Here is a 25,647-nt window from a genome sequence, read left to right on the forward strand (position 1 = left end):
GTTGGGGTTAATCCCTCCTAACCTATTTAAACCCTAAAATATAACAATAGAACTAATAAGACATTGCTAAGCAATTCATAACATCAATTAAGTATGAAAACTTCATTAGAATAGTAAATAGATATTAATGGAGTTCCAATCACAAATTATAACTTTGTATCTTCTCTCCAATCTATCAAAATCCTAAAAACCTTTGCTGTGAAAATAATGAAACTAGAAAAGCACACTTTGCCTCTAACTTGGCGGCAAAACTTATATAATTTGAGTAAAACTTGTCAGGGAAATCTTGTAAAATGGTGAAGACTTGGGCTTCAAGTCGGCTGTGACCAAATAGGCTTTCTGCGCGCTTCGCTGTCGATCAATACACAAATGTGAGTATCAATCGATTATTCATCTCCAATATCGACCGATGGTCGAGCTCGATAGTCATCTCGGGTGCTTGCTCCAAATATCTCTAAAATGCTCCTAATATCTCAAAAATGCTCCAAAATCATCACTTATCTCCAAAACACTCTTGATCTTATAAATATAATAAATAGACTCTATAATATAATAATTATTAGTAAAAACAACTATAAACTATGGATGAAAATGGGTCAAATCCATAATCTATCACCCCACAATCCTATTACGAACACGTCTCTGCCTTGAGAAGGCGTGATAAAATTTTGTATTTAGGTCCCCCGATGAGTACCACATATTCCGACTTTTCTGATGCCAGTATTCTTCCTCATCTTTATAGGCATCATGTAGTTTCCGAAAGACCTCAATAATTTCCGCCTGAGACATGTTGTCATATATATGTACCTCTTCAAGTGCTTTTTAGAGATCGTTAATTTTTTCCTTCCCATATGGTGGATTGTGTTTCCGCCATTTGGCATTTTCATGACGACAATTACTAATCTTTGTAACAATATCCTCTGCTTGTCCTTCATTATATTCTGACCATCCCATCGCAATTGATTCCATAAGACCTTCATGTCCGATCCAGCGCTTATCAAACCTAAATTGTCCCCACCGTTTGGGAACTTTGTCCTCTAAGTATGCCACCACCGGACGATGGTCAGATGCTATCATCCCTAAGTATTATGTGAAAGAAGATGGAAAGAGTGTATGCCATTCTTCATTTGCTAGAGCACGATCCAGCCAACACCTAACCATCACTGCCCCTTTCCCTTTTCCCCTCCTTCCTTGCCATGAAATTTTGTTTCCCCGAGCCGGAAACTCTAATAAACCACTATCACGTATCATGTAGCTGAAAGGAGCAAAAGAATCCGCGGTCCTTAAAGAGTCTCCCTCTTTTTCATGATTTTCAGTAATCTCGTTTAGATCTCCTATAATAAACTAGGGTTCAGATCGCGAAAGTCCATATCTAGTTCACCTTTCCAAAACTTGTTTCTCTCAATTTTTGAATTGGATCTCCATAAACAAAGTTAGAAAAACTCTTTTTCCAAGATTTCACCGCTTCCACATCTATCACTCGGTTGCTCGGATACAAAATATTGACATGATACTCATTGTTGTTTAAAGAGCTAAACCACCACTCCTTCTGATTGGGTCCACTCTGACTAGATTATCAAATCCAAAGTGTGCTTGTAAATCTTGAACAAATTCTAAATCTTGCTTCATTTCCGATAAAAATAAAAAATCTGATTTATGTTTATGCCACATCTCTCGTAGATAACTTATGATCCACTTATTTTCCACTTCTCGGCAATTCCAACTTAGGACTCTCATTAAAAAAATAAATGTGGATGCTCCATTGAGCTAACACATTCGGGTTTAATGATACTCTGAAAATCCAAACATCTTGAACCGATAACCCATAACCTCTTTGATGTCACCCTTCCTCTTCGTTTCATTTTCTTCCATTTATAGTTTAAAATTAGTCTGAAATTACATACACATAATGAAAAGGATACAACTCTATGATTACATAGTATCCAGTAACTGTTACCATCAGTCACCGGATTAATTATGGGCCATTGTAATTGAGTAAACTGTACTAATATCAATACATCCAACTGATTCTTGAATGCCTCAGTCCTCATAATAATTGACATCCTGATTTTCAAGGAACTGCCAAGGTAAGCCAATGAAAACAGACCACTAACCGCCTCCTTTTACTACATATAACATGTAGTACTTGAAGAGATACCAAGCAAGAAAATTTCATTCCCAAGACCATAATTAAAGAAACATGCAACCTTCCTGTAACAATGATCAAAACCTCAAATAAGATACATTCAGTTTCCAGCGTTGGTGATGCTATAAACCGGTATGCCCACCCTTGCTCGCTATTTCTTGTCTGAAACTGCACATGGTTTGATGAGAACAAATGTAGAATCTGCTTCTAAAGAGTCGCTAAACCAAGCTTTGTGTTCTGGAACCCCAGACACATACAGTTGATCAAATATCTTTTTATAATACTACAGTTAAACCACTGCAAAGGAATCCTCCCACTAATAAAGTAAAAACCAACAAACCCAATTTTATTCCAATCGAAAGCCTGATAAAAGACGATACTCAAAAAAAATGCTCGCAGAGCTTATTAAGAAAAGAAAATAAAAAACACCAGAAACAACCAAATTGACACACCCCCGTTTTACATAGATTGTATTATCCATAAAAATAGTTTGTGTTGTTTCCATATCTTCTCGGTGATGTAATATTTATAAATGATATAAAGGGGTGGAGATTTTCGTATTAATAGTCAAGAATAAACAAGTTCGGTCAATTAAAAGAACTAAAGATGCTCGTCTAAACAGTTCATCTAAACAAGTATCTTTCAATTTCATGGTCTGAGGTCGTCTGGGCCGAGCTCGCCTAGTGGTCGAGGTCGTCCGAGACTTTGTCTGTGATGAATAGGCGATGTTCTCCTTTTCTGTACTTTCTATACTTTTCTGAACGTCCTTTCAATGAGTCTGACGTCTTATATTTATAGTGACGTACGTTTTGTCTTCTATCGAAATCATCAATTGTTGTTTAACGGACTGGACCTGATTTTGGGCTTAGCTCTTAATGGGCATGTGCTAAGCCCTTCTCCAACAATTCCCCCCCCCCCAGTTCGCCAAGTGTTGAATCTTGGTGAATTCTTCTGGAATCTTCTGTCTAAGAAAATCAGGTCGGGCTCGGGAATTGTCGGGAAATAGGGCAACACATTTTTTCTTTCCTATATAAGTGTTGGTTGATTCTCTTTTTTTTTTAAGTTCTTGTCCCCCATTTGGAAGCAAGGTAAAAAATTTTGCTCATTTTATTATTTTTGTGTGGTCCTTTGCCTTCTTTATTTATTATTATTTTCTTTCTTGGTTCTTCCTTGCCGACATTGCTTCTCATCTCTCTTCTTCCCTTTTTTTTTAAAAAAAAGAAAACAAATCTGGTTGTTTGTCGTGAGGAGGTCTGTGATGTAAAGAGAGGCTGAGTTCATTTAGAAAAGGGGTTGAACTCGTGTTCTGAGGTGTGGGAGGAGAGACTGAACTCGTTTTGGAAAGGGGTTGAGCTCGTCACCAATAGAAGGTTTAAGAAGAGTTCGTCCATGGTGGCGCCGAGCTTGCCGCCTGATGTTCTGTGCTTGTTAATGGCGGCTCCGAGCTCGTCGACGGTGGTTTCGAGCTCGTCTCCTGTTGCTCTGATCCCGTTGATGGCGGCTCCAAGCTTGCCTCTTGATGTCCCGAGCTCCTCGATGGCGGATCTGAGCTCGCCTCCTGACGTCCCGAGCTTGCCAATGGCGGATCTGAGCTCGCCTCTCGACGTCCCGAGCTTGCCAATGGCGGATCTGAGCTCCCCTCTCCATGTCCCGAGCTTGCCAACGGCGGGTCCGAGCTTGCCGACGGTGGCTCTGAGCTCGCCTACTGACGTCCCGAGCTTGCCAACGGCGGGTCTGAGCTCGCCTCCTGACGTCCCAAGCTTGTTCATGGTGACTCCAAACTCATCTCATGTTGTTACTGCGGCCGAGCTTGCCGACGGTGGCTCTGAGCTCGCCTCCTGACGTCCCGAGCTTGCCAACGGCGGGTCTGAGCTCGCCTCCTGACGTCCCGAGCTTGTTCATGGTGACTCCAAACTCATCTCATGTTGTTACTTCGGGTTCGTTGTTGGTGAAAGAGTGTGGTCGAGATGCGGAGGGCACGAGCTTGCCATTGGTGGGGTCGAGCTCGGCTTTTGTTTCAAGTTCATCAGTTCCTAGTTCGTTCCTAGGTTTGAGCTTGTCGTTTGCTGTTCCAAGCTTGCCGTTATCGAGGGAGCCGTGTCACGGTGAGGTGGGGTTGAGCTCGTCTTTCGTTCCGAATTTATCTTCTGTTGTGCTAAATATGCCGTCAGTGATGGAAACGTTGGAGCTGAGTTCGCTGATTGGTATGTCGTCGGATGGGAAGGTTGCTCGTGAGCAGCTGTCTTTGTTAGTTCATAAGATGGAGCTTGCCGATGGCCGCAAGTCGTGGTCGGAGATTGCCGAATCTGTCATTGCTGTTGAGTTAGGTACTCTTACTGGAAGTGAAGCAGAAAACAGGGTAAGCGCGAGTTTGATCGAGGAAGGGACTAGTTTTCTTTTTGATGAACATGGGACTAATTTAGCGGTGGAGCCTGGCGTTGAGGGGTCGAGGTTGTCTTTGACAACGCCTCTTATTGTCCCTAGTTCGTCATTTTTGGTGAAGAAGACTATGTTAGAAACTGTCCGGGAGTATGAGCAGATGCGGCTGGCGAACTCTTCTCAAACTAAAGAGTCGTCGTCGGAAACTACAAGTTCCTCTGATGATAGTTCGTACTCGAGTTCTCATAGTGAGAAGTCTGTGGATAGTGCTGATGTTGCTGGTGAATATGATAATATTTCTGAAGATGATAAACGAGATGATGACGTCGAAAACGTTGATGTTGAGGATGATGGTGCTCTGGAGAGCGCCGATGATGAGTGGAATGGGACCTGTGACGTTAATGTTGGCGAGGAAAGTGATCAAGACGAGTATGCTAGTGACGGTGATCATGCTGCTGTTGGAGATGACGAGATGGGTGACCGAGATGGTGTAGATGGACGTAGTGATTTTAGTGGTGAATGTGATGACTTTAGTGATGAGCAGGATAGTTTTAATGGTGAGCAAAGCGGTGTTGGTGGTAGTCTAGGAGTCATTGTTGTAGATGATGGGAGGGATGATACCGATGGAGGCAGTGATCGTTGAGCCGATGTTACCGATATTTTGAGAAAAATAAAACAAGAAAGCGTGTCTGCCTCCCTTGCTGGATCGCTTGATGCCCTTGGTAATCCTTGTGGCTATGGGAAGAAGAAGAAAAGGAGGGTCAGGAAGGCGAGGGAAAGGCCTAGGAGTTTCGTAGGTCCTCTTGTTAATCATCCGGATCCATTGGAGTCGTTTCCTTCTATTGTTGATGAGGATACAATTAAGTGGATCTCAGCCAACTGTTGCCGTAATGGTGTCATAGAAGCGCATAATCTTGGCGAGGATGATCGCCCGTGGACGGTTCCGAAAGGGTGGCTTTTTGTTTATGACTTCTGGTTCACCGATTATCATTTGTGGTTTCCCCTCCCGAGGTTGCTGCTGGTGTATTGTGATGAACATCTTATTGCACTCGCTCAGCTTACTCCTGCTGCTATCCAAAACATAGTTGCAGCTTTGTTCACAGCTGCGGATATTGGTGTTCACATGAGCCTATGCTTGTTTGAACGTATTGCGCATATTACTCGGTGTGATAAAATGGACGGGGCTTTTTATGTGTCTATGAAGGCTGGCTGTGGTGTTGTTGGGGAGAGGAAGAGAAAAACGTTATGTTGGATTAAGAAGTTTTTTTATGTTTGAATTGCGCCTTCTTCGGTCCCTGATGTTTCTGATATGAGTGTCCCTTTTAGGAGTAGTTGGAATCCTTACAATGGTAGTTTAACTCTTATTGGGGTGTTCTTGTTTGACATTCTTCTTGATTGTTGTCTTGTTTTGCAGGTCGTCATTTAGTTGGTGTTCCTCTTGCTCCTGGTGATAATGAGTGCGTGGAATACTTCAAGGAGACAAAGGCTCGGGATTGGACTGTGGTGAGGCGATCGGAGGTTTGGCGGCGCATCCCGTTTATTGACTCAGGTTGAAAATATGCATTTTTTTTGGTGGGTTAAATGCTTGTTGGTTTAGATAAGTTACTGATTTTGTATGGTTTTGTTGGCTCTCTTTTTTTGTAGCTTGTTGGAGAAAAATGGATTTGAGCGAGATTCCGAGTTTGGTTGATTGTTTTGTTGGAGTATTGATGATGCTTCTGTTGTTGAGTCTGGTCAGTGTGCCGCTGGTGTGGAGCCTACGGCATATGCTCATAGTATTGTTATGGGTCTTATGAGTTCGACAGTTCCTGTACCGTCCGCTGATATTTCTGGAAAGGAAGTTGTTGTTGCGGGCAGTGGAAGTGTTGGGGCGAAAAGGGCTGCCGCTGGTCGTTCACCAAAAGACGTGCCGTCTTCGAAATCTCGCAAAATTGTGAGCTCTGATGTTGAGCTGCCTTTGGTGGTTGAGTCTCCTGCTGCGGAGAAGGCATCTTTTGAGTCGTTTGAACATTCGTTCAAGGGTTTGGCTTCGGGATGTGGTGATCTTTTCAAGTTGTTTCAATCACCTGGTGGCGTTGATGGTTTGCCTTTTGATCAAGTTAGGCGCGGTGAGTGGTATCAGGAGTTCGCTCGTCACTTGGCCATTGTAAGATAATTATTTTTTTCTTCAAAGTTTGTTTGTTTTCTCTTTTTTTTTTTAAGAAAAATGAGATTGTGGTTTTGAACTAAAGGAATCTTTTTGTGTTGTTCTATGCAGGCTACAAAGTTTGCGAATAAATTGGTGGTTAATCAAGATGAAGAGCTTGAAGAGGTGAAGGCCGAGCTCGAAAAAACGAAGGCTGAGCTTGCTTCTATTAAGGATAAGGCTGGCGGTTCCGAGGAAATAGCGGCTCTGCGCGGCAAGTATGAGGCTGAGAAGAAAGGGTCCTCAGATGCGTTGTAAGAAATTTAAAAACTCACTGTAAAGATAGCTTTGGAAGCTGGGCGGGTGAAGAAACGTCAAGCGGCCGACTTGGAGCGTTTTAGGAAGGAAAAGGAAGTGGCGGGTAAGAGGTATCGCAGGGCAGTAACGAGACATGATGATGTGCTTGCTACTTTCAATTCTCGTATGGAAAAGGTGCTGAGGTATGTGGAAAATCAGAAGGTTGTTCGCATAGCTATGTATGGAATGAATCAGATCATAGGAGTGCTCAATGCTGCCAAGACTTGGAAGAAAGAGGCAATTGTTATTCCTGATGGAAATGTTAAGCATCTTGAGAATGAATTGGTCCGGAGGAAGGAGAAGGCGAACTTGGTTGTTCGTGTTGAGTTTGAACCCAAGGAACTGGCTGATATCCCTTCCTTTGATTTTACTCATCCACTTTCTCCTGTTCATCCATCCCTGACTGCGGGGGTTGAAGATGCTGCTAAGGCAAGAGTGAAGGAGGAAAATCGTCGTCGTGAGGAAGCAAGTCGTCGTCATGTGGCTGATCGTGCTGGTGCTGCGTCTTCGGCTGTGAGGCGTGAGGGTCAGGTTCCTTCGCGCCCATAGTTTGGTTCGTGTGATCGTCGAGGCCCTACCTTGCTGCTGCTATCTTTTATTTTGCTGCTTTTTTTAGACTTTAGTTGTTATGATTTGATCATGTTGATCTCTTTCAGATATGGATGGTAGTCTTCTTGTTGGTTTTTGTTGTTATGATCGATCATGTTGGACTTCTTTTATATGATGCTTGAATTCTTCATGTTTGTTTTTATTCTTCTTTGCATGCCTTTGATCGTTGAGATGTTGTAGGGCTGGCGTTTAAGAATGGATCTCTGTATATTTTTTTTATTTTGAAAATTTGACTAAGTGTGAGCGCGGAGCTGCAGCACTGAGAATGGATCTCGTAGTTTTATTTTGCAAATTTGATTAAGTGTGAGCGCAGAGCTGCAGCACTGAGAACGGATCTCGTAGTTTTATTTTGCAAATTTGATTTAAGTGTGAGCGCGGAGCTGCAGCACTGAGAACGGATCTCGTATTTTTATTTTGCAAATTTGATTAAGTGTGAGCGCGGAGCTGCAGCACTGAGAACGGATCTCGTGTTTTTTTGTGAGTGATGGTCGTATCCTGATATTTGTTTGAAAAAAATATAATTTTTTATAGAACCAGTCTCTAAAATATGGTCTCAGTGTTGCAGCTGGGGTTATGACAGGTGTTGTCCTGTTTGTGGGTTGCACAGGAGTTGTGATCCGAGCATAAGTCTCAAGATTTATTGGTTGGACTGAGGTCGTCTGTATGAGAGACGTGGTGCCGGCTGGATGACGCGAGGTCGTAACTGCTGCTGGTAGGGCCGAGGTCGCCACCATAGACGATGTGTTGTTGGCTGGAAGGGCCGAGGTTGTCACCATTGATGGCTGGGTCGAGATCGTCGCCACTAACGTCTAGGTGTTGGCTAGATGACGCGAGGTCGTAACTGCTGCTGGTAGGGCCGAGGTCGCCACCATAGACACTGTGTTGTTGGCTGGAAGGGCCGAGGTTGTCCCCAATGATGGCTGGGTCGAGGTCGTCGCCACTAACGACGAGGTGTTGGCTAGATGGTTCGAGGTTGCCACCATTGATGGTTCGCCCGAGGTCATCGCCACTAGCGTCGAGGTGTTGGCTAGATGGTCGGAGATTGTCATTGCAGCTAGTTGTGCGCTCGTTATTCCAGGATGGTCGGTGGTTGCAGAAATCGGGGCGTCTGGTTGCGATGTGGGTTCTGTGACTGCCGAGCTGTCTTGAGGTGAAGAATCTCCTGCCCCACGGTGGGCGCCAATTGTTGTTTCCATATCTTGTCGGTGATGTAATATTTATAAATGATATAAAGGGGTGGAGATTTTCGTATTAATAGTCAAGAATAAACAAGTTCGGTCAATTGCAAGAACTAAAGATGCTCGTCTAAACAGTTCGTCTAAACAAGTATCTTTCTATTTCATGCTCTGAGGTCGTCTGGGCCGAGCTCGCCTAGTGCTCGAGGTCGTCCGAGACTTTGTCTGTGATGTAGAGGCGATGTTCTCCTTTTCTGTACTTTCTGTACTTTTCTGAACGACCTTTCAATGAGTCTGACGTCTTCTATTTATAGTGACGTACGTTTTGTCTTCTAGCGAAATCATCAATTGTTGCTTAACGGGCCGGACCTGATTTTGGGCTTAGCTCTTAATGGGCCTGTGCTAAGCCCTTCTCCAACAGTATGGTTGCTTTGAAGAGGTGGATTTTGGGTTTGATGGACTCTTCTCCTTTGTCTGCCTTGCGCCTTCTCCCTAGCGCTTTCCTGTCTTAGGTGGAGCATTTTTATCTGGAGAAATTAGTGCATGAACAAACCTCTTTTTGGTAGTTCATGCTGACCTGATTGTCTGTTTGAACAGAACCTTACGAGCGCCTTTCTTCTTCTCCTCATCAGCAGCTAATACTCCCTTATCTCCAGCTTCCCCTAATTGAGATTCGCCCTTCGTGCTCACTATCGCACCCTCCGGTAAAGTATCCATTTCCTCAAGCTCCTCATCAGTTAAGTTTTGGAGATCATCATCATCATAGCCAAACCCTTTGTTGCCCACAACATTTAATCCCAGTTTCATCTACCTCCATTACCTCATTATCCAAACTACACTTCCTAGTTTCTACCGGTTCCTGAGCCACCTCTAAACCATTATTCATACTCACATCAGCTAAAGCAATATTCAAATCACTTTCCATCTCCACCGACCTCGCATTTACCTCTACAACATTAATGTTGCTACTATGAGCGTCCTGCTGCGTCACTGGTGGGATGTTAGGTAATGTTAACTTCTTCTCCAGCAGAAGACTCCTCTTGGTACTCACTATATCCTGAATCTCCCCATCCTCCTTTGGTTCCTCTCGTACCTTATCCAAAGGACTCTTCTCACGTTTTAAACCACGATGTGTTCGGTCCCTATCATCCTGCCTTTGATTCCTTGTTTGCTCCCAGCGAGAACTTCTATACCTTGAGCTCCCTTCTTCCACTATGTTGTTGTTCCGGTAAAAGGAAGATCGCTTGTTTCCTCTTTCAGGGACCTGAACCCACTTGGTATCATGCTCATCGTGCATTTTACCTTTTCCTTTCCCGTATTACCCTCTCGGATCCTTAACGTTCTCCTGATGGCTCACATCTCCCTTGATCACCACTCCCTTTTAACTTCTTGCACAATCATCTTTCCTGCTCCCTAAGTCCTCCTTGATCTCCTTTTTCTTCACGAAACTTTTTGTACTCAGAGGACAGTGATCTTCATCGTGGCAAAGACTGGAACATATCTTGCAAAACCCAAAAAGCTTCTCATATTTCAAAGAAACTGGTGCCTCCTCCTCCTCATAGAACTCACCACCCTTAAAATCCACAGTTGTATCGAAGCATAGCTCTTTGAAGCCATCAAGCACCACCCGCATATTTCCATAATTCAGGTCCACATTCCTTGTTTCACCAATTGCATCTCCTATGCTCTGGAAAGTTGAAGTTGACCAAAACTCTATCGGGACACCTTCAACTTTGATCCAAAACGGGATCTCCGATGGGAGACTCCTTGACATCCTTGGTTGCCATCGAGCTAAAGTGAGCATCCAGTAATCAAAATGAAATGGCTGCATCTCCAACAGAGTCTCGATGTCCTCATCCTTCTCAAAATGAAACTGGAACATCCGCACCTTCCATATCTTCAGGAGCATCACCAGCAAAGCTTTAGCATCTTGTTCCTCCGGATTCATGCATCTCCCAATCAACGTCTTAGAGTAACTCATGATCAAGTCTGAGTTATCAAAGTGAGGAACTGATATCTTCAACCGTTTTCGGGTCCCCTCGCCATTCTTCAAATCACCCACCTTTCCCACCAGCTGACTCTGAGTTCCCAAATCAAAAGCAAAAAGAACGAGATGTAAAATTTGTATGAGATAAATGTTGAAACTGTGATAGAAGAGTACAACCCCCATCCCCTTTTATAATAAAAACCAATACCCGTCCCTCCAATCCGAAAATCTGAATCATTAAAACTGCATCTGCCCTGAGTGATTCTTAAAATCACAAATCGCGAATCCATTAACCAAATCAAACTTCCAAATGTTCCCTCGAAATTCAAAAACAATATCCAAACTTTCCAATCTCCATACAAATGGGATGGTATCATGATCTCACGAAACTCTGGATCGTTTGAGAAGAATCTCGTTTTGATAACGAAACACATACCTCGAAAAATTGGGGATTGAATCTTTATATTCCACTTCCCTTCCGTTGATCTCATTGAAAGCCCTATGCTCTAAGACCCACCCTTTGTTTTGATCCAAAAAAATCTCTGTGTATCTCCGAAAATCCTATTTGCCATGATTCCTTCTCGATTCAATATCCTACCGATCTTATCATTATGATAGAGATCTTCTCCAATACCTGGATCCCATCCTTGAAGCCGCATCGAAACCCTAATGGAAGGTCATCGCCATCGCCGTTTTTTTTTGTCTTTATTTTTTTGTTGATTCAAATTGGGAATTGATTTTTTTTGTTGATTCAAATTAGTTGGTGTAAAATTTGGACTTTAACTCATTATGTCTTTATTAGGCAAACAATTCAACCTATCCTTACTAGGCAAACAATTATGGCGCTTGGTACAGAACCCAGATTCTCTAGTAGCTAGAGTTCTAAGACGAAAATACTTCAGATGTAGCACGCCCTTGCGGCTAAACGATGCAGACAGGCCCTCATATGGATGGACGAGTATAATGGCTGTGAAACCATTAACGATGGTGGGGATCAGACAAAAGGTACACTCCGGGAATGAGATTAAAGCTTGGGAAGATTGTTGGATACCAACGATACCAGCTAGACCAATAGCACCAGTGGTTCAGATGTCAGTTCGTGATCTTATGACAGATGAACGAAAAATATGGAACTCTGAGTTTCTTGTAAACTATTTCGACCCGGAAGATATCCCCCTGATACAATCTTTGGCCATAAGTCAAGGATATCAGCGGGACAAATATTGTTGGAGCTATACTAAGAACGGGATGTACACTGTTAAGTCAGGGTATTGGGTTACCAGGAACATTCTCAATATGTTGGACACCCAGATGGAGCCGAACATTACAAAACTCCAAACCTTTGCTTGGAAGATACAAGCTCCACCAAAATCCAAAACTAAAACATTTTATCTGGCAAACAATCTCTGGACAATTAACAGTAACAAGCAACCTAACACATCGTCATATGCAATGCGGCAACCACTGCCCTAGATGCGGAGCAGATAATGAAACTATAAACCATGCCATCTTTGAATGTCCCCCAACATTACAAACATGGGCACATGCAGCAACCCCAACTCCACCATAGTTGTTCCTTAGCGCAAGCCACTATGCAAACATATACTACCTTTTTTCGGAGGAAGAATGATATAAAAGACCCTGAGCAAGATAAAGACCCATATCCTTAGATTATGTGGTACATCTGGAAAGGATAAATGATAAATTATTCAGAGGAATAGATAGGGACCCTTTGGAAACTGTCCAACATGCTAAATCAGAATGCCATGCTTGGTTCGAAGCAAACATCAAACAAGAACTAGAAGTTACACAAAACCATGAAAAGAGAACAAATTCTGAAAGATGCATGATAGATGGATCATGGACACATGATGCACTCTACAGTGGTTATGGATGGACATGGAAAGCCTCAGGAGGAACAACTCAGCTTTTGGGAGCACGAAACCAGTGACGAAGAATCTCACCACTTCACTCGGAGCTTGAGGCCCTATCATGGGCAATGGAGTGCATGCTTCAACTATCGACGTGTCAGGCTTTTGGCACCGATTGTAAGGATCTTATCTCAATGATTCAAGACCCGGAGTATGACCCAACTTCTCAACTGAATTAATGAGCTGCAAAAGCTGAAGAACAGTTTTCCAGATTTCTCGATTTTTTTTATTCCTCGATCTGAAAATGTATCGTTTGATTCATTAGCTAAGATAGCAAGATCCTTTCATAGGGAACTGTATTACATTGGTTGTTTTATTCTGGTCTGTTTTCCCAGACCACCTCAAGCTTGAGTAATAGATCAGCCATTTGATGTCAAAAAAAAAAACTCATTATGCCCTTACTAAAAAAAAAACTATTCTCACTATCCCCTATCTATTCTCAATACCTTTTTGTCTTTGTCCTTCCAAAAATAGCTTTTTATTTATTTTTCATATTTATTCCACCTCACTAAATTAATAATATAATTAAATCACTAATAAATCAATTACTATGTGGGCTCCACTTCTCTTTCTTCTTCTCCACATACCTGGTAACATTCTCTTCCGTTGATAAATTTGAAGCTTCAAAAATAAGTAATATAAGTTCATTTTTGATGAAATGTGTTCTGGAATATTATTAAAATGAAGTGTACGTTATGAATAATGTAATTAATGTAAAAATTGATGGGTATTTCAAGGGATTAAAAATGATTTATAAAACTGTGATTATGGACTTGTGGGTTTATTATGTCTGTCTTTATGGAAATTTTTAGGAATAGTATACTATGAATTTCATAAAGGATAGTATACTATGAATTTCACCGGTTTTTAGCCATAGTATAAAATATACTCGAACATAATCGCGAGAGTGGGTTCGACTCTTGAAACTAATCATGCTGAGCTATGTTAATAAATACAACATGAGTTGGTTTAGAAAACTAGTGAACATATCAAATCTCAGCATTAATGCTTGTCATGAATTAATTGAGTTCGCATACAGGACTTGGAATTTAATAGTCTAGACATCTGGTTATACTCGCAGCGAGAGTTGGATATCTTACTAATTGAATTCGAGTTCTAGGACGGTTTTTATCACACCCTTAGTATCTATAATTATATTTTTGTTTGCATGCATGAAACCCTAAGTATAGTGTTTTCCCATATATCTCACTACCTAAATATATTATCTTATTTACTCCTTTCGATATTACGCCTAGCTTAATCATGAAGTCCATAGTCTATTGTGTTCACAAGGTACATGTGGATTATATCCCTAGGTGCTGTAATCTATCTCTTATTTGAGAGAGTTTCTCTAGGGTAATTTGAGCTACATCAGGCTTCCAGAAAAGATGCAAATGATTCATCACACACATGATAGTTTGATCTTACGAATCTGAAGAAAGAAATGAAACCAGTATCTAAATCCAAAATCATGAAAAAGTGAAATCACTGTATACAATAGAATAGCTCACAATGACAAACACCAGTGACATCACAAAATATCACTGGATCTTCAACAAATCTCTATCAGCTGAATCCTCGAGTCTGGATTCGGAAAATGACTGATCTATGGGAGTCAACCCTGATACTCGATTCGTCACCTCAAGACTGATATTGCACTTACCAGCAGCCAAACCCTAGAAGGGCTAAAATTCGAAGGATTCTTACCATCCTGATAAACAAGCCTTAAGGTCAGAACCTCACCCAACATACCATCCCGACCCACCTAGAATAAAATAAAAGAAACTTTGTTGTGCATCGGAAATATGCTCGAACAAACTAGGACCCAAACCGAATGAGAAGCCTAGAGAGATCAAATTTCAGTGCAATGAACATTCCTGAAAATTTTGCAAGCTCTAGGTACTCCCGTTCTCCATAGTTCCCGAACTATGCACTTCAGAATCAGTGAATGACCAGGTATCATACTTCGACTTGGTACAACAAATCAAAGTCGAAGCTTCTATAACGCCATCATTCCTGCATAGAAAAAAAATGGACGTCCAATGGACAAGCATATTCAAGTTTGGAATATACCATCGACCCAGACACTCCATAGGCATTGTCGAGAGGTTGGGTTGGGAGCTTGGGTAGCTCCTATGACCAAAACAAGGTCTCTCGTAGCTCAAAAGGAGTGTAGTTAGCTCAAAGCTTGCTTAGGTAGCTGCGGTTTTCTCAGAGTGTAGTAGGCCATATCAAGCCACCTAGGTGGCCAGTTCGGCCAACTCGGATAGCTCGACCAGCTAGGTGGCCAGCTTGGATAGCTCGACCAGCTCAGACAGTTGGGTTGACGAGTGAGTTGGTTATATGATCAACCCGACCATAATTACTGGGTGTGGTTGGTGGCGTCAAGGGGATATGCTCCTAGTATAGGGTGTTTCGGGTAGGCTAGGTTAGGCTAGGGTTTGGCCAAAACCAAAGGAACAAAAGTAGTTGGGGTCAGTTTAGGGTAGTTATGGGCAAATGGCCACGAGTGCAACTCGCACCATTTTGGCCTTTGGCAAATGGTGACCCCTCCGCCAATTTCTCCTTCCTAGAAATACTCCCTTGCCTTCTCTTCTTGTGCTGTTAGCCAAATCGTAAAGGGAAAAGTCCTTAGAGAGAGAGAGAGAGAGAGAGAGAGAGAGAGAGAAAGAGAGGTTTCCAGCGAGAGAGGACGGAGAGTTTAGGTAGTTAGAGATGCTTGGTCGAGAGAGGAAAAACTCTACTCCAGCCAAATAAGTAGGATAATTGGCGGACTGTTAGAATCGAGTGAGTGACCCGACGACCGGCCGGACGGTCTGGCGAAGAGGTTGGGCAGTTTTCGGAAAAGTCTTTAAGAGAATGCCTTGAAGAAATATAATTTATCTTGTCATCTTTTCTGAATTCTTAAAGTGAGTGTGCTAAAGTGGTTTAAATCCCAAGGCCCATAGCTAGTCGTTTCATGGTTATCGTTATTGAGAAAATTGGGGTTGTTTGGTTGGATGATTGAGTGCTTGCGTAATGAGTAAATAAGGCTTCGGCTGAGTGTATTACCCTGTTTGTTGCATTCATGTAGATGTACAAACCGAATATATGCTTATAACCCTACGTAAGGTTATATTTTTAAGAAATGGGCAATTGGGACGATCGTTAGGCATAGCGCTTAGCAAATTATCAGACATCTTAAGAAAGGTCAGAATATGCCAAGGCCAACCCTAGGGGATGAACCATACCCAGAGAACCTCTACCATTTAGTCGAGTGTTGTGTAAGGGGATTGGGCTATGAGTTCATTTTCATTTAAAAGACTTATGATCATTAACTTGTTAGGCATGTGTTTAGAGACTAGCCATGTAGGTGGAATGATTCGCCTCGCTAAGGAATTGTCGAGTTGCTTATTCCTCATTTTGTGGCAGGTCCTAGTGAAGGCTCGGGATGATGTAAGAAAGCGGTCAGTGTGAATGAGTGGTGTTTGGGTCATATGAGTCTAGCATTGTGTATAATTGATAGAACTATTTAAAACAACTATGTATCAAATCCTTGGTTATTAATACAATGCGAATATGTGGTTCTTCACTGATACTTGGTTAGCTCCTTGTACAGATTACCATTGGGCAGTAGGCCTCTTTTTAAGGTGGATATGGCTGTTGAGGCGTTACATCTGGGATGGATGCCTATTCCTGGTTGAAGTGAGCTATGTATCTACGCAGAGATTTATCTTGGTGTTGAAGGATTTCATATAGATTGTTGGCCGTCTTTTCTAGGTTCATTTTACTCGCAAATTGTTCCACAAAATGTTTAGTTAGAGCTGCGAAGGAGTCTACCAATCCCGTAGGCAAGGTGATGTACCATTGCAGAGCGGTTCTGGTCAGAGTTGAGCCGAAACCCTTGCACATGGTAACTTGCCAAAATTATTTTGGAATAGCTATAGTAAGCATAAGTTGCTTGTATTGAGCCACATGATTGTCTAGACCATTAGTTCTGTTATAGATTCTCATATTTGGGAAGGAGAACTTTCTCTCGACCGGGCGATCTCGTCTGTGAAGGGATGTCTGCGTAGAAATCAGGAGCACTTCTTCTGATTGAAAGTGAGATACAAGTACGCATTTCTATCCTTACGGACTGCTTTAGATTTCTTGGAGAAGAATTTTCCAAGTAAGTTGTTTCTACCGATTTCTTGAGTGTGGCTGCTTCATGCCTCTTCGTATTTTTATCCATGTCGGAATCATTGTTGTCTTTAATTGGTTTAGTGCGGTTTTATGTCCGCCGGTCCCTTCAGTGGTGGAGCCTGTTGAGTCTTGTTATCTCCTCCAGTTAGATTATCCCAGGGGCTGCATAGGTCGGATGCGGGTTTGGAACCTGCACCGTTTCTTTCCTACAGTGTTGAGGGCTGAGTTTTCCTTTGGAGAACTAAGTTGTCGGCTTTAAGTTCCATTGTCTCTTTCAAGGTTTGATCTTTGAGATGATTTCGGGATTATCGCAGGGGTGTTGTTACTTTTTTGGGCGGTATTCATCTTGGTGATTTGCCTCAACATGGCTTTGAGCTAGGCTCAAAAGTTGGCTTAGGTCGAGGTGGCCAAAGTTTGCTCATTCTCACTTTTGGTCATCGTCACGTAGTCCTTGTTATATCCCTTTTTCTAGCGCAAACTGTTAGTGTACAATAAATCATGGTTCTTCGTAATATTACAGAAACATGAACTTGTGCAGTAAAGCATGAAGAATGGATCAAAAGTAATGTTTTACTGATTAATAGAGCATGAGTACATTGTATTGGTCCATAAACCCTAATTCTAGTTGTATGTATCTTAATCAAAGTGTTCAATAGTCGATTCTTCTATTCTAGGGTTTAGGAGTCTTTTATTGGTTTTTGTAGTCAAAGTTAAGATTAGAATTTTCTTTTTAGTAGAATTTTTTTATTTTATCTGGAGGTAAGAGGAAATCCCGACTCAGAGACTAGATGTCGTATGAAGGTCGGTGTCCTGATCTAAATATGGGGAATGAATTCCTAGCTTAATTGTCTTCAAATGAACAAAAATTTAATGATAATAATTAAAATATCAGTTATTTGACTCATCTAAAGTTCTTTTTACAATTCTTAACTCAAACTCAGTAGATTGCCTACATAATCAGAACCGAACATAAAATAAAAGCTATGAATGTATTGAGCGGGACGAGATGACGCACACGGCGGACTAAAAATTGTCACCATTCGATTTACTTTTCTTGTTATTACATTTAATTAAAAAATAATGATAAAATGAAAATAAAAAGAGGTGCGGGAGAGATTCGTGGTAAACCACACTTGTGTTTGAGGCCTTCAGTGGGAAGCAAAGACGCCATATGCGGTGCATTATAATACAGTTTGTGTTACCATTCAAACAAAATTTATCCCGCAACTAATTATATAATCAAAACAAAAAAGAATAGCATATTAATAAAGTTTCTACTGTGCCGATTATGTTTAAAGAACAAAATGAAGTCTCGCACTATCTTCTTGTTGGCCTTGAGTGGGAAGCAAAGACGCCATATGCGGTGCGTTATAATACAGTTTGTGTTGCCATTCAAACAAAATTTATCCCGCAACTAATTATATAATCAAAACAAAAACTAATGATACATTAATAAAGTTTCTACTGTGGCAGTTATGTTTAAAGAACAAAATGAAATCCCGCACTATCTTCTTGTTATGCATCAGTTTTGATGTGGTCAAGGCGGAGTTTTACTGTTTTTTACATTTAATTTGTTTTTTCATAAATATGTACACTAACTGAAGATTATAAAATTATGAAATAAATTTTGTGTATCAGGATACCAAAAACCATAGTTGAAATACAATACTTTATCCAATAAAAAATATTTGAAATAAAATAAACAAGTTTAGGTTTCTGAAAAACTGAATTGAAACTGATCCAAAAACTGTTCAGATCGGATCCACTAGTATAATTGATAGGATCCAAACTTAAACCGAACTTCGTTTTTCGGTTCGGTCTTGTTTGGTTCCAGATAAATGTACCTAGGTCTAAATACAATTTTGAAATTTAAAAATATGATATTTTAGATGAGAAAATATGTGAATATGATGAAGAAATTAAATAAAATAGTTGTTTAAATTAAATTAGTATCATTGATATCTTAATTAAATTTTGTGCAAAAACAACTAGAACAATTATAATTTTTAGAAATAAAATAATTGTCTATAAATCTCAGTAATAGCATATTAAATTTCATATTTCAGATTTATATTTTTAAAAATTATATTAGTATTACTGATTTTATAAGTTTGTAAAATATAAATATATTATATGGATCCCGCAATTATACTATTCATTACATATGTATATATATAGATGTGTATTTAACTCGTGACTTTTTTATAATTCATATTTCTTTAAATACTATCAAGATTACTCAAAAAGCTTTATTTGTTTTGGTATTTCCTAACCGTAATTTATTTGTACTTTATAAAATATGTAAAATATATTTATAATATCAAATCGAATATTGATTTATATTTTCAGCACTACTTAGTTTATAAATACCATTCAAGCATTTATCACGCACTTTTTATTATTTTGGTCAGCACTCACATATTTTTCAAACCGCTTCTTTTAGACGAACTGCACTTATCCCGCAGTATGCATTTTACTAACACAAACCGCTCTTAAACCGTACCGCACTAATCAATCCGCTTGTCCCGTACCGCTCAACCGCGGTTACCATTCGGAGCCTATGACTAACCACACCTTTTTAATTTCTTCTCAGACTCCGAATGGTAACCGCGGGTTGGGAGGGACAAGCGGATTGGTTAGTGCGGTACGGTTTAAGAGCGGTTTGTGTTAGTAAAACGCATACTGCGGGATAAGTGCGGTTTGTCTAAAAGAAGCGGTTTAAAAAATATATGAGTGGTGACCAAAATAATAAAAAAAGTGCGTGATAAATGCTTGAATGATATTTCTAAACTAAACAAGGTGTTTTCCTGCACCATGTGCAGTAATGAATTTTTTTAAATCTAATTTATATTTAAAAATAAATTTTATTAAATATTATAGATTTTACTATTTTCTTACTAATATTTAATATAGATTTGATATATATTAAATCAATTTGTATAAAACTAATAAAAATAATATAAAATTGTATAATTATCAAAAAAAATTAGCCTAAACAATATTTATAAAATTTGTAGATATATAAGAAACTAATGATCTTACGATTATATATTTAATTTTTTAAAAATTGTAGAAATTTTTGAAATCTTTAGTAATACAAATTGTATAATTACAAAAAATAATAATATTTCAAAATTTGAAATGTTATATGTGAATATATTTATTCTATAGATGATGTATGAGCTATTACCATATGTAAAAAAGTTTACCTAAAAGAAATATCAATATTGAATGTAATATATGAATTATTACCATATTCTAATACGTTTGCCAAAAATATAAATCAACATTAAATGAAATTATCCATGTCATATTTTCCTAGAAGCCATGTCATCAATTTTAGTAGCCATGTCATATTTATTTTGTTAAACTGATTACAAAGAAGACATGTGGCAAAATCACTTCGCAAATATAGTCTAGGGGATAGTGCTGAAAATATAAATCAATATTCTATTTGATATTATAAATATATTTTACATATTTTTATAAAATACAAATAAATTACAGTTAGGAAATACCAAAACAAATAAAGCTTTTTGAGTAATCTTGATAGTTTTTAAAGAAATATGAATTATAAAAAAGTCACCAGTTAAATACACATCTATATATATACATCTGTAATGCTGCGAGATACATATAATATATTTATATTTTATAAACTAAAAAATCAGTAATACTAATATAATTTTTAAAAATATAAATCTGAAAAATGAAGTTTAATATGCTATTACTGAGATTTATAGACAATTATTTTATTTCTAAAAATTATAATTGTTCTAGTTGTTTTTACACAAAATTTAATTAAGATATCAGTGATACTAATTTAATTTAAACAACTATTTTATTTAATTTCTTCATCATATTCACATATTTTCTCATCTAAAATATCATATCTTTAAATTTCAAAATTGTATTTAGACCTAGGTACATTTATCTGGAACCAAACAAGACCGAACCGAAAAACGAAGTTCGGTTTAAGTTTGGATCCTATCAATTATACTAGTAGATCCGATCTGAACCGTTTTTGGATCAGTTTCAATTCAGGTTTTCAGAAAACTAAACTTGTTTATTTTATTTCAAATATTTTTATTTGATAAAGTATTGTATTTCAACTATGTTTTTTGGTATCCTGATACACATAATTTATTTCATAAGTTTATGATCTTCAGTTAGTGTACATTTTTATGAAAAAAAATTAAATGTAAAAAACACTAAAACTCCACCTTGACCACATCAAAACTGATGCATAACAAGAAGATAGTGCGGGACTTCATTTTGTTATTTAAACATAACTGCCACAAAAGAAACTTTATTAATGTATTATTTTTTTCGTTTTGATTATATAATTAGTTGCGGGATAAATTTTGTTTAAATGGCAACAGAAACTGTATTATAACGCACCGCATATGGCGTCTTTGCTTTCCACTCAAGGCCAACAAGAAGATAGTGCGGGACTTCATTTTGTTCTTTAAACATAACTGCCACAGTATAAACTTTATTAATATATTATTCTTTTTTGTTTTAGTTATATAATTAGTTGCGGGATAAATTTTGTTTGAATGGCAACACAAACTGTATTATAACGCACCACATATGGCGTCTTTGCTTCCCACTCAAGGCCATAGTCATATTATTACACATATATTTGTTAACATTTGTTTTTACTAATTTTAATTATTACAAATGCAAAATAATACATATTCAAGTACTATAATACGTTCTATGTAATATATATATATATACATATATTTTTTTTGCAAGTATATTATTTAGTTAATAAAATTAAGTTTGCTAACAATAGCTAGAAATAAATATATATAATGAAAAATACTGAATGTGTTATATATACCCAATTCTTAATTTTTACATATTTGTATATTATGTTTATCAGATCAATTATTTTATATTCTATTTAATTTTTTATTATTATTCAAATATAATTTTGTTCCGCACTGATTGTTATTTTGGTTACCGTTCAAACTTTATTATATACCATTTTTTAGTTTAACCGTTTACATATCGCAATATGCAGATTCTTTTACAAAACCGCATTTGAACCATACCACATTATATTATCCGTTTGATCTGTACCGCTTAATCTGTTGTTATCATTCGGACCCAAACTATTACTTTATAGTCTTGTTAAGGTAGAGTAGAACGCATGGTATGCCCAATATATTTGTATAATGGTGTGGTCAATATTTTTTCTGTATAATAATGTGGTTTATGTAACTCATTTGACCAAAAAAATTTAACTCATTTTTTTCCAAAAAAAGCTCTCTCAAAATTACCCATAAATTATTTATTATATATAATATAAATATGAATTATTATGTTATTTATAAAATTACATAATAAAGATTCAATAAATTTTTTTTATTTTAACATTTTTAGTTTTAAATAACAAACTTAAATCAGTATTTTTAAAGACAACTAGTATAATTTTTATATAAATAAGTTATTGGTTGTAAAATCTCAGTAATAACATATTAAATTTCATATTTCAGATATACAAAATATTTTTAAAAATAAAATAAATATTTTAAAAATTATTTTGGGCAAATCTCCAAAATATCACCTTTCTAAGTTTATATCACAAAAATAGCACTCAAAAACTAAAATGACCAAAATAGGACCTTTCTAAGTTTATCTTTTGAAAATTTTAATTTTTTTATTTTTATCTTATCCCCAAAGACTAAAATGACCAAAATAGGACCTTTCTAAGTTTATCTTTTGAAAATTTTAATTTTTTTATTTTTATCTTATCCCCAAAGACTAAACACTAAACCCTAAACCCTAAACCCTAAACTCTAAACCCTAAACCTTAAAACTTAAACTCTAAACCCTAAACTCTAAACCCTAAACGCTAAACTCTAAACCCTAAACCCTAAATCCTAAATCCTAAACCCCACCCTTTAACTCTAAACCCTAAGTTTGTGACTTTTAATAAAACATTAAGTGGTATTTTTGTGACTTTTGATCTTGAGTGCTAGTTTGAGAACAAAAACTTGATTTAGTGCTATTTTTGTCTTTTTCTCAATTATTTTAGTATCACTAATTTTTAAATTTGTAAAATATAAATATATTATATGTATTCCGCAGCTATACTATTTATTATACATTTTACCATTCATATTTTGTTTTGAACTATTTATTTTAGATTAATGTGTTTAAAAACTATACTGCAGTGTTCTATTCGCTTGTCCCGGACCCTCAGTCCGCTGTCACCATTGAGAGTCAAAATATTTGGATCTAAAGTTGGACCTTTTCCGATTACCGAATAACTCAGTGCCCGAACTACCAAACCGAACCGGTCGAAATTGACAAAATGCGCAGGCCAAGACCGATGAGGGGTATGGTTTGGTAATAAAACCTAAAACAAAAGGGGATTAAAATACGTGTCCTCCACTATATAAGATGTCTAGAAAGCTCGATATAACTTCGCAGCCGCACAGCTCGAGAAGAAAACGTTGATCCAAATTGAATTGAAAGAGGACTTTGCGAATCTTATCTCAGCCAAGGAGTTAATTGATCGCCTTTTAGTGGTGAGCCTCGTTTTATGTTTTCCCTGCAGATTTAGTGTTTTCTAGTCGTTAAAATTCAGTGATTAAGGCTGCGGCGAAGGTCTATGTATCTCCGATGATCTTCCTTACCACCAATTATTGATCAGAAATTGATTTTTCTCTGTTTAAATTCATGAAGAGTCTTGTTTTTTCTGAAATATTGCTTAATCTGAATTCAAATTTCCGTTTTATGTTTGGAAACCCTAGACGGGCATCTTCAATTTCGTTAGGAATAGCTTATCTTGTTACTCTGTTTGGAGTTTTATAAGGTTTCGATTATTGTAGTTGAGTGAAGAACTTGTGTTGAACCAGCTTATGTTGTTAGTGTTTGACTTTTTGTTTTTAGATTCTTAGTCGTTGCTGGAGCTTGATGTTCAGTTGTCTGCTTTTGCTAAGAGTCTATTTGGAGTTAAGAGAGTAGAGTTTCGCTTCTCATATTTTAAGACAGAACATTGTACTGAATCCGATTGTAATATTATTTTGGCAGTTACGATGCCGAAAAACAAGGGAAAGGGAGGAAAAAACAGGAAGAGAGGAAAGAACGAAGCTGACGATGAGAAGCGAGAGCTTATTTTCAAGGAAGATGGACAAGAATACGCTCAAGTCCTTCGTATGCTTGGTAATGGAAGATGTGAGTGTATGTGCATCGATGGCAATAAACGTCTCTGCCATATCCGTGGTAAGATGCACAAGAAGGTTTGGATTGCAGCAGGTGACATCATACTTGTTGGTCTGAGAGACTACCAAGATGACAAAGCTGATGTCATCCTTAAGTACATGTCTGATGAGGCTAGGCTTCTCAAGGCATATGGTGAGCTTCCGGAGAACACTCGTCTTAACGAAGGAATTGTTGGTGATCTCGAAGAGGATGATGACAATCTGGCCGAGGACTATGTTGAGTTTGAGGACGAGGATATCGATAGGATCTAAGGTGTTGGTTTGGTATTTCTTTACCTTTTCCGTTTGTATTTTTAATTTGAGACGCATGACTTCTGAGTTTACGAAGAAACTGGTGGTAAAACATTATATATGTGTTTTGTTCTTGTTGCACTAGTTTCTTGTCGCATTCTGTTCTAGTGATGCACGTTATGACCAGAAACTTACTTATAAAAAGGAGTAACATCACATCGAAGATTTGATTAGGCCATTTGCTTACTATAAGTCTAACACGTCTGAAAAGTTATTGAAAAACCAAGTTAGAATGAAGAGGGCACCAAAAAACAAAATCTATTTGAGTAAGAAGACAATCATAAACTTCTCTTGGAGGATCACATATCTTATGAAGTAATAACTTATATGACCGGGACTCGCTCAGTCTTTATCTTCCTGATGGACTCCTCACATTTCTTGTTCAAATCCATCGAACTTTAGAAACTATTACTAGATTTTCAACTCGTCCTACGCGCGAGTTTATTTTAATAATTTGTATCATTTTATATTAATTTTAAGATAATGAAGTATAATTGGTTTATATATTTTTATATGAAGTTTTATTCAAAGTATTCTTTATTATTTTTTCTATTTAGATTTTTATACAATTATACTCTTTAAAAAAATAATATTTAGATATTTTTTTGTATATGTAAATGTGTAAGTGTATTTATAATCGTGATTATATTATTTATTAATCTTATTAAAAAAATTATTGATCATTCTATTCATAATAAAAAAAATAGTGCACTTTATAATTATTTTTATTATAATTTTTTATCTATCTTTCTATTTGAAAAAACATAAGAAAATTAATGCATATGCACAATATCTAGCTTTACTTCTATTTGAAAAAACATAAGAAAATTAATTCATGTGCACAATATCTAGCTTTACTTGTATTTACCAATTTTTTACAATGAAAGTAAAGGTATTATATATTTTTGTGAATATTTGTTTTTGAATACTCAGACTGGAGTCGCTTAAATGCATAAGTGTTATTATTTTATTTAGAGTTCAATTAGAGTTCAATCATGATAAATATTTTTATGAAATTTAAATAGTAATTTTATTTTAGATATAATAAAAAGAGAAATAAATATATACAACTTTAAACTAATATTACATAATTTTTTATTTATTAAAATAAACACATATAAATAAAAAATATTAGATACATCTTCTAATTGATCTAGTTACAAAATTAATTAATGGCGTGATTATGATGTTTTATTAGTTCACATCATATTTCATAAACTTAAATAACATATTTTCCAACCG

The 25,647-nt window shown here is 37.6% G+C and overlaps 3 protein-coding genes across 3 annotated transcripts; 2 read left to right on the top strand and 1 right to left on the bottom strand.

Annotated features, from left to right (window-relative positions):
- Positions 1–3,935: 3,935 nt before the first annotated feature.
- LOC106302561 lies at positions 3,936–7,760 on the top strand. Its single transcript, XM_013739043.1, has 4 exons — positions 3,936–5,874; positions 5,940–6,074; positions 6,170–6,671; positions 6,783–7,760. The coding sequence occupies exon 1, from the start codon at positions 3,936–3,938 to the stop codon at positions 5,166–5,168; it is 1,233 nt and encodes a 410-aa protein (XP_013594497.1). The 3' UTR covers positions 5,169–5,874; positions 5,940–6,074; positions 6,170–6,671; positions 6,783–7,760.
- Positions 7,761–9,213: 1,453 nt separating this feature from the next.
- On the bottom strand, positions 9,214–11,313 carry LOC106306904. The gene is made up of 2 exons (XM_013743691.1): positions 11,215–11,313; positions 9,214–10,871 (listed from the first exon to the last, which is right to left on the bottom strand). Exon 2 carries the CDS (start codon positions 10,770–10,772, stop codon positions 10,173–10,175), a length of 600 nt encoding a protein of 199 aa, XP_013599145.1. The 5' UTR covers positions 10,773–10,871; positions 11,215–11,313; the 3' UTR covers positions 9,214–10,172.
- Positions 11,314–23,270: 11,957 nt separating this feature from the next.
- LOC106301851 (eukaryotic translation initiation factor 1A-like) lies at positions 23,271–24,489 on the top strand. Its single transcript, XM_013738334.1, has 2 exons — positions 23,271–23,418; positions 23,924–24,489. Exon 2 carries the CDS (start codon positions 23,929–23,931, stop codon positions 24,364–24,366), a length of 438 nt encoding a protein of 145 aa, XP_013593788.1. The 5' UTR covers positions 23,271–23,418; positions 23,924–23,928; the 3' UTR covers positions 24,367–24,489.
- The last annotated feature ends 1,158 nt before the right edge of the window (positions 24,490–25,647 follow it).

This window comes from Brassica oleracea, chromosome C7 (genome assembly GCF_000695525.1).
Source record: "Brassica oleracea var. oleracea cultivar TO1000 chromosome C7, BOL, whole genome shotgun sequence".
Taxonomy (NCBI): Eukaryota; Viridiplantae; Streptophyta; class Magnoliopsida; order Brassicales; family Brassicaceae; genus Brassica; species Brassica oleracea.

Coding starts and splice junctions, on each gene's coding strand:
- LOC106306904 (XM_013743691.1), bottom strand. CDS start 10,772: ATGAGTTACTCTAAGACGTTGATTGGGAGATGCATGAATCCGGAGGAA.
- LOC106302561 (XM_013739043.1), top strand. CDS start 3,936: ATGTTGTTACTGCGGCCGAGCTTGCCGACGGTGGCTCTGAGCTCGCCT.
- LOC106301851 (XM_013738334.1), top strand. CDS start 23,929: ATGCCGAAAAACAAGGGAAAGGGAGGAAAAAACAGGAAGAGAGGAAAG.